The sequence below is a fragment of the Myripristis murdjan genome, chromosome 5 (assembly GCF_902150065.1).
Source record: "Myripristis murdjan chromosome 5, fMyrMur1.1, whole genome shotgun sequence".
Lineage (NCBI taxonomy): Eukaryota > Metazoa > Chordata > Actinopteri > Holocentriformes > Holocentridae > Myripristis > Myripristis murdjan.
The window spans coordinates 12,929,905-12,939,762 of NC_043984.1; the positions used below are offsets into that span (position 1 = coordinate 12,929,905).

At 41.3% G+C, this 9,858-nt stretch overlaps 1 protein-coding gene across 1 annotated transcript; it reads right to left on the minus strand.

Annotated features, from left to right (window-relative positions):
• Positions 1-21: 21 nt before the first annotated feature.
• Positions 22-9,693, minus strand: tbc1d20 (TBC1 domain family, member 20). Its single transcript, XM_030051346.1, has 8 exons — positions 9,211-9,693; positions 8,735-8,920; positions 8,478-8,558; positions 6,726-6,912; positions 6,178-6,279; positions 5,193-5,334; positions 2,708-2,886; positions 22-2,467 (listed from the first exon to the last, which is right to left on the minus strand). Exons 1-8 carry the CDS (start codon positions 9,260-9,262, stop codon positions 2,206-2,208), a joined length of 1,191 nt encoding a protein of 396 aa, XP_029907206.1. The 5' UTR covers positions 9,263-9,693; the 3' UTR covers positions 22-2,205.
• Positions 9,694-9,858: the final 165 nt, after the last annotated feature.

Consider the following 9,858-nt stretch of genomic DNA (forward strand, 5'->3'; position numbering starts at 1 on the left):
CAGCCAACAAAACCAATACTATACATCTTCACTCTAGTTTATTAGCATTCGCTTGTACAACTATACATTAGTATAACAGATTTTCTCATAACAAAATAAACATAAAAGGCAAATCATTTAGTGCAATAAAAATGAAACAAAACCACGGAGTGCAGATATATGATGTATTATAATACTGAACAACTGTACTCACAAGCACCTCCAAGCAGCTTTGACTGTTCCAGGTCACCTTAAATGTAATGAATGTAGATCCCTACCACCTAAATAAGTACTTCAGTAAAAAGGCCATTTATACTACGTTTTGTGGAAGTGGGACATCCAAGTGTTCAGTCTATTGTACAGCAAAAAAAAAAAAATCTCTCAACCTCTCACCTTCAGTGAGTATTGGTGGAGGTAACCTGGAACACAGCCAAGGATGACTCAGAAGTGTTGTGTTCAGACGTGCTCTCAAAAGCGGTTTGTTGTGTATTTTCTGTAAGACTGGGGCATTAAAGTGAATTAAAATTTCCAGACCTTAGGCAGAATACCACTGAAATGTATGTGATTCCGTAGAACAAATACGATTGAATGAATGTGCCTTGAATATTGGAATAAGCAGGAAAAGAACTGCCCATCCATTACTCAACCAAAGCGGCCCGATGAACTCCACATAATGTATTCAATTCAAGCTGAATCCAAGTTTAAAAAAAATATTAAAGTATTGGATATAGTCAATTCAGTGGTTTAGGTGAATTTTCTGACGAGTGTCCTTCCAGTGGGAATGAGACAAGCATCTTTGTCTAAACAAACTTCTAAGTGTTTCCGCAAATGTAATGCATTCAGTACTAATCAGGTCGCCCACTGTCAACCCAAAGAATACAGTATCCACTTCATTTCAATTGCACTTTATCCCAGTTCTGATATTTTCTCTGTGACCAGGCCATTGTGTGAGTATGTGCTGCTGAACTGTGAGGAGAGATTTTAATAATCCACTCCAGTGAAGCGTGAGGCAAAATGCTTACCATAGATAACTGAGGCCATGACACACAGACACACATTCAGTGTGGTGTAGCTGAAACAATTCACTAAGCAGTTGCCAACTGTACAGTAGATGAACCATTTTTCCATGGATGAATTGTTCTTTCTTGAATATACACATTGTATTCCAACATGTGACCCAATCTGTAGACATGAGTACTATCAGATACAAAACAGGTTAAACTTAATAACATAAATCTTTTTCGTTAATAAATATAAATAAATAAGTAGACTACACATGGAGTCTTAGCACAAACAAGTAAAATTTAGTAAAGGCCTTTTAATTCAACAGGGCCAGAAACCAAAATGGTTAGAGAAGAGTGACTTTTTTTTAAGAAGCTGAGTTCAAATGGAAACGAAGATAAGTTCTCTTTTGTGTTTTAGCTGGAAAAAGGGTTCAAGAAACAACTTTTAGGGAACATGATTACCTTGGAAAATGATGAAATGATGACCTCAACTGCCCGTTTATGTGGCCTCTAAAAAGTGCCTGTGTGTCATGATTATGTGCCCTTACAGCTACTTAGATACCTATAAAATTACAAAATTAAACACAAAACAAACATACAGAGGACTAGAACAATCCTCTATTTGGTCTCAGTCCAGGTATCAAATACAGAATAAATGGGGTTGAACCACACACACACACACACACACACACACACACACACACACACACACACACACACACACACACACACACACACACACACACACACACACACACACACACACACACTTCATTGGCAGCAGTTTCAAGCTTCGTGACCACCAACCTTTTGCCTGAACAGCCTAAATCTCAGTGAGCATTACATTTATTAATCAAGATTATCCTATTTCCAAATATAAATTAACTTTGACAATGTTATCATCAATGACAGTTTTCAGAAATACATCTCTTCACTATTACAGGATGGATCCTTCTTCCTTCCAAGCACCAGCTGTTGTTGCAGTTATACTGGTGGACACTCTTTGGAAAAAGAGCCACAAAAGGGTCCTAAGCAGAGCCTTAGCAGTCCTGGGTAGGATGTGTAGACACAGCCAGGTGGAGACAAAAAGTAAGATGGACAGACAGTCCACTCCAGATACTGGCTGCAGGCTGTTCAAGCATTAAAGGGTCTTGGAAACAGACCCACCACAGAGATTAAATTAACAGCAGATGAGTTGGAGTGTCGGGGTCAAAGGGAAAGATCAAGGAAACAGGTCGAGTTTGGGAGCCCACTCTAGAGCAGTGTTGACCACAGCAAGAGCTGCTGCCCCAAGAGCCACTGTCAAGCCCATGACAGCCAATCGCATGAACCGCCGGGTTGCTGAAGGCTGGGCCACTGCCACTACTGGTCCTGCCCCAGAGTTCTCCAATGCCTGTTTCTGTCGACGACGGCGACGGAGAACGGAGTCTGGTCGCTGCTGAGTGGATGCTAAGCCAAAGTCCGTAAAGGTAGATGCTGCCGTACTGGAAGGGGGGGACAGGGGTGGGGTGGAGAAGCAAGATATGAGAATGAGACAGCAGACAGCAAGAAAATGTGACAGTGAGTAATGAAATCTGATAAGAAGCTGAAGTAACTGAACAATAGTCAATGTGGATCAGAAGTAGTTATATAAATGGTGAACTATGGAACTGAGTAGAAATCTCTACAATACCACTATTTTCCTCTAGAAGTGAGGTAGTAAACATTCAGGATAAGTAGCCTACCTCTCCTGTGTGGCAGCCTCTCTGGCCAGTTCAGAGGGCGGGAACTGGACAAAGAGGTCTCCTGCACGGCTGATGAGGGTCTCGTATGGCAGGTCCTGGGGGATCTGGGACAGCAGGTGGTGGACCATGGCCATGTCACATTCGCAGTCCAACACTTCCTCTTCTCTGTACAGCACAATCTGGAACACAAGGGCACAAAACACACACTTAAGCGATCAGGCCTTTTTCCATTAGAGCCACAAGGCTTTGGCATGGTGTGCCTAAAATGGTCAGGCTAACTAAATTCATGGCCACTTTTATAAACGCCATTGTATGTGAAGGTTTTGAAGAGCTACACTGACTTGCTTTTACCTCTATATAGGGATGCCCCAATTGATCAGTCACAGATCATAATCAGACAGTAAGCATTCTATGTAGGTGACTGGTGACTTTTCTTTTAAGAAAATTAAAACTCAACTGGCAGATCAGGGGATAGGCAAAGCCTCTGGATAAAACCAATGATACACTCTTGCTGTGCACTGGCACGTGACGTATCGTTAGGAGAAACACCAGTTAAAATACACAACCTCAGCTAGTGACTGTACTGTGGTATTGTGGACCTATTCAGGGTTTCTGCAGGTTTCACCTGATAAAATTTAAGACTTTTTAAGACCATTATGAATGAAATTTAATACCTATGTCACAACATAAAAAACATAAATAATGCAGAGTCACAAAATTACTTCATTAACATCTCGGGGGGGAAATGGACTGCATGAACAACAGTAACTTAACGACTGATTGACTGTACAATTGACTGTGTGTGTGTGTGTGTGTGTGTGTGTGTGTGAGTGTGTGTGTGCGCGCGCGCGCGCACTACATATATCTCAGCTCCTCTCCTTTGGCAACAATCTCCTCAATGCTCTTGAGCTCAGTGTCTTTGTCCTTGCTGGCCCTCCTCAGAGCATTTGATTTTGTTAAAATATGAACAAACTTAAGACTTCACATTCATTCAGATATAGTGTATTCTGTTATTTCAGTGCTGTCTAGAATTAATCAAGAAACAAGGAGGATGAGTTTTAAATTAGTTGCTGTTTTATATAATGTTGCTTACTAATTGACATTTGTAGATGTTAAATCCAGATTCTTTGACCAGTGTGATCGCTCCGTATCGTGCTTGAATACAGTACACTTCCCCCGCGCTGGCACGGTTGGACGGGGTGTGCTTCAGTGTGGTACGGGCGCGTACATGAGCACATGCACGCAGTGCGCGGACGTAAATCATGCAACTTTCCTCCTGCCTCTACAAAAGTATTTAATTGTTTAATGCGTGCAGCGCGATTACCAGCAAATGGCAGCTTTGCGCAATCAATAATCAACCATGTTGCCTGTGTCATTGTCTGTTGTGCTGCTGCAACCGCGTATAAACAAAAGTCGGTTTATAATGAAAGTATCCTATGGCAGTCTGTGTGCGCGAAGATCCGGCAGACCTGGTGCCGGCCGGCAAACATCCCATGTCTGATTAAAAGGAACAAAAACATCTTTTGGATGAAAGAAAGACAAAATGATAGCTAAAATAAAACATTTACTTACTTTAACATGTTTCACTAGGTCCCCAGCTGTCGCATGCCCCATGAACTGTGATCCCAGGTATCTGGACAGCTAGTCCAAAGCGTGTAATATACGAAGTTTTGTCTTCCCCGCACCGAAATGTTTTTGCAATTTCAGTGTCCGGCAACATGGCCTGAAAAACTTCGCTGACATCATCATTCGATATATATATAGAACTGGTGTTTTGTAACAGTAACAACATTCGATAGCACATTGATCCAATGAGCTATCGCGTTACTATCGTTGTAGTCATAATATAGTCACAGATATATATCTATGAATAGTAATGAATTTGTGGTAGCTTTACCAATTTATGAAAATTAAGACCTGTTTAAAATTATTTAAGACGTAAATTCAGTGATTTAAGTCTTTTTAAGGCCTTAAAATTTGATTTTCTAATTTAAGACTTTTTTAGACTTTTTAAGACCCCGCGGAAACCCTGTTATTTCAATAAATCAACACTTTGTAGAAATTTTCAAAACGTAATCAATTTTTTTTTTTTTTTTTTTTTTTTTTTTACAATCATGTCAGCACACAGAATACAATGTATAGAACACCTGTCTGGTCTAAGCGGGTCCTTTCCAAATGCTGCAGAAATCATGGTGTTGTCATGTACTGACAAACTATTTCTGGGCACAGCTCTCTCCATGAAACTGTCAGACACTTTACACAATAGCACTACTGTGTTTAGAGCATGCAAAGTCACAAGGAGCTCTCAAAGGATATAATTTTGCTGTCTTCTTGCATGAACAAATTTAGCTCAGAAACTCTGTTGGCCCTGAAAATTTCTAATCAACTCAAGAGTCCTGAGTCCTGGATCAAGGTTGCATAACCACTCCTGTTGAGTATAGAGAACTGTGCATGGCACCAGCAGGGTGGAATAAATGGCACTCACCACAGCAGCAAAGTAGATGGGCATCAGTGGATGGCAGGCCAGGAAAAAGTCGTACAACCGGACAACATGGCGGAAGTCTGACAGGACGTGGCCAAACCAGGTGATAAGCCAACTGAGGGCAAAAATGGTGCCCACTTCTGCCCTGAGAATCAACAGAGATCAATTTACATCAACACACTGGCTTAGGCTGACCTGTCACTTTATTATCAGTTAAAACATTGTAACACCTCTCAGTGCCTGTGTCTTAGTTACTGCAAATTTACAGGCATCTATTCTGAGGTTAAAGGTCACTTGTACTCAATAGAAAATGTAAGGTCTGCATCATAAGCAATATATGGAGCACTTACACCAGAAAGTTTTAGGGCCTCGACTTGTATTACAGGGGAGGAAATGTAGTGAGCTTGTATAACAGTTGTATAATTTATGGATGCATCATTCTGTTGTTATCACAGTGCTAAAAAATAGACTGTGTCTCTGTTTCGGCATATTTGGTGGGACTTGCATAAAATTTGGAACACATGCTCTGAACAAAGGTCATCTTGTGAAAACCAAGTTTCACAATGATGCTGGAATCACCTTTGAGATATAAGCCATCATGTGATAGCAACACCAACTTTCACCACTTACAATCAAGCTTCTTAAAGTGACTAATAATTGACCTGGTACATCACCTCAGTATTATCTGGTCATTCAGACTGGTAATGTCTACTTTTAGCATTTGTGTTATGTGTTGCTCCTTACAAACAATGCCTTAACATGAACCTAATATAATCACTGGGAGACTGGTACAAACTTAAGAACAGAGTCCACATTTCTTGGCGAGTTTATGTACCGTAACTTTTACCTGATATGACTCCTTTATGGTATTTCTTGCCAATTTTGATACTTACAGTTCCCTTACTTGTCTAATTTTGTTTCACGTTGTGAATGAAGACTGAGAAAACAATTTAGATTGTGCTGTTGTTACTGAAACAGAGAGACTTACTGCTGCATGAAGTCATGCACCTCAGGGTTGACCCTCTCAATGATGGGCATCAGATAATTCAAAATATGTTTAGTGTTGTCCATGGTGGGATCCATGAAGTCCCTGAAAATGAAAGAGAAACAGTGAGAAACAAAGTATACTTTAGAGTGCACAAAGAAGAGAGCATTTGTGAGTAATAGAGTTTCTCCTGCATTGAAAAATATTGGGTAAGCAAGAGTGGACAGTGATGGGACCAAGTCTTCCAAAAGAGGGCACAGGTCATTCTATCAGTACTGTCAGAACAGGAGGGGACTGAAGGAGTGGGCCAAAGACAATAAGAAAAATAAAAGAAGAAGAAGAAGGATAAAGGGCAGTTACACTGTGGAAATAAAATGCTATGGGTCTGCTAACTGGTTATTGTTTTCCCCCCAGGTTAGGAAAACTTTGTTAACTCGCCACAGTGGCTGCTGGACCTAACAATTTTATGAGCCACCGGTCAATGTTACCTGATTTGGTAGGTGGTGGGGGTTCATTTCCCACCTGGGAGCTACATGGATTGTACAAGGTACCTGAGGTGATGTGTGGACAGCTTCTCCACCAGAGCCGTTGCTAGACGCTCGCCCAGGACCAATAGGAAGGTGACAACAATGTCGTGGTATCCTTGGTAGTAATGTAGCTGGGGATTTCGCTTCAAAACTCTGAGGATGATGTCAATTAGCTCTTCCTGAAGACCCTCCCTCTGCTCATCTGGCATACCTGGCATACCATAAACAAGAGTCAACACTTGGACCTTATGCAGGGTTTAATCAACCTCATGCCATTAAAAAAAACAAAAAAACAAAAAAACCTTCAGGTATTATTTTGTCTCTGGCTATTTTGAGGAGCTTTACCTCTCCTCCACTTTCAACACTGTCACTTAACTTGAAACAGCTGCCATCTTTGCTTATCTGTGATCCAAAATTGCCACATCACAGACATTTTCACTCCCCCCATGAAAGTATTTTATCTTTGCAAAGTGTAGCTCACTGCAGTTACCATATCAGGACAGCTTCATCTGCCAATCCAAGTGCTTGCGACCTGCATCAGCATTGATTTTAATACCATAAATAACTACTTGTGAACCTCCAACATGTCCCTTTGTAATTTGGTCAGTGTGCTGATTGGACCATCTTCAAAATCACTGCTGCTGGAAACTTCAAAACAGCTTGCATGGGCTTGGCTATGCTGGACATTGAAACCCAACGGTTAACAATAAACTTCCTCCAACCAATGCCAGAGGGGAATCAGTAAAAACAACAGCTTGCATAAGTGAAAAAAGGTGTGGTGTCCTTGTTTTATGGCTTACAACTACAATGCAGCCAATAAAAGTGCTGATTATTATTTAACCTCCTTGAGCCTCTCTTATTTAGTTACTGTTGTGATGACACAGCTACTTAAATGGCATCTTATTGGTATTTAGCATCCTTAACTTGATCACAGTGCATAGTATTACCAATAGTTTAATTCATTACATGGTAACACAGTTCAGTCATAACTACATTTTACAAAAATCATAACATAATGAATTTAGAATTACAATGCAAATAACTGACATACATTTATTTGCAGCAGCAAACAGCCAGCTTCATGGACAAATGAGGCTTAATTGCTTTCCTTTACACAACCTATTGAAACCAAAGGCAGTTTATTTCACATGTACTATAAAATCCCTTAATTGATTGCAAGTGGTAATGCAGTACATTTAACAACTATGTTGCGTATTCACTAGTGTGAGTTAAGGTGGTTTTATGAGCTAGGCTGTGTGTGTTTGTCAGCACTGGTAGAGTATTTGGATGTGCCTGCGTCAGTGTGGGGAGGTACACACAGCATTAGCGCAAATGAAAGGCTAGGTAGCATTAAGAATGGACATGCAAGCATTTTTTGCTCTATGGCATTGTGATAATGCATACCTCACAAACAGCAGCACACATTTTTTGCTGACTCACCCTAGACAAGAAATAGCACCAATAGTTCTTGCACTTCAAGTGTTTGGGTTTTCATCCATAATCTCCCATGTCAAAATAGTCTTAGATTTTTTTTTCTAATCCATTCATTCTAAGTAGCCCCATCTTTTACTCGCCTTTGGAGTGTTTACCAAAATTTGACTTAGTCACCTGATCCATGTCATTTCTAACAGGGCTTAACAACACAACAGAATAGACAGTATATGATGCAGACACAACTATGCACCGCTGCTGTGAACAAATTGAAAATAAATCAAATCGCCTATTTTTTTTAATTCTTTCAATCCCTACTGTTGCATGGATAAGACCTCTACTCACCAGGTGGGAACCTCCGTAGTGAGCGCTGGACATCCAGCAGCACCTGGTTGTAGTCCTTGTTATTCTCCCGCTCTACCCTTTCTGGACAGGACATCAGCATCAGCTTTACTATACCACAGTCAAGTGTATGAGAGTGTTTGCACCTGCTGAGATGCTTATAGTGCTGAGAATCTCACGCATTTGCATGTGTAGTAGTGAAAGTAGAACATATGTGTTGGCAGGTGAGTAGGTGTGTGTGTGTTTACAAGCATGCATACCTGGTTCCTGTTCCAGGATGTGTGCTGGCACGTTGAGAAGCCGTGGCCATACTTGACAGCGGATCTCATCAGTCAGCAGTCCTCCCTCACTGATGGCCATCCTCCTCAGAGCTGCTACATCCACCGGACACACACTCAGGGCCTGGGTGATGTCCGCGATTTTCCTCTTGCGCCTGGAGTCCCAGTCTGACACACATACGCACACATCAGCTACTGAATAATGACTGTTAGCATGAATTAACCTATCTACCTACCCTTGCTATTGTAATTGTATACTTAAAATAGCTTTACTCGTTGACGTTAGCTTGAAGGATACTAACATTAGATAACTAAGTCAATAGACACTGGCAGCAGAAGTGGTCATGTGTTGCATGACAAATAATTAGGTTTAGCTGCTAAATTGCCCTATTATTACCCAGGGCTGAAACTGCCAAATCCTCTCGAGAAGTAATAACATAATAACACACCACACTTGCCTTGTTTTCCATTCAGTGGTGATGAGGCACCGGCACTTCTCGATTTCTTCATGTTTTCCCCTCTCCTTGGCGTTTGCTATTCAGCTAACGGTAGCTACAGGCTTGTCATCTTTCTTTGTTTGGCTAAGCTCGATTTAGCCTGCCCTAGCTGCCAACGAACGGCTAGCTGTCTATTTCGCGAGCCCAGCTTCATGCACACAGGCCTGCCTGCTAGCTAGCTAACGTTAGCTATATAGTGCTAGCTATCAAACTAACACCATACAGTCCTCGTACCGAAGCTGCCATTTTCAGCAACGCAGACATGGTTGCTCGAAGTATTACCAAGGTGTTTAACGCTACCGACAACGCTTAATACCAACAGAGCTAGTTATACCGATTAAACGGCTACATGTTTATCAGGGCTGCAGCGGTCGACAGAGGAAACAGTTAGCTAGCTCGCCTTGCACAGACTGAATGATGACGCCAAGAAAGATGATAGGAAGGAGGAGGAGGAGTAAGAGGAGGTGGAGGAGGAGATGAGGTAAGGAGGAGAGAGAAGGAGGAGGAGAAGGAGGGTGCTATTCAAATGGCTATTTAGGTTGTCAACAAAACACAGAAAGTACCTGACACATAAACTTGAGTGACAGTTGACAATTAAAATCGTTTAAA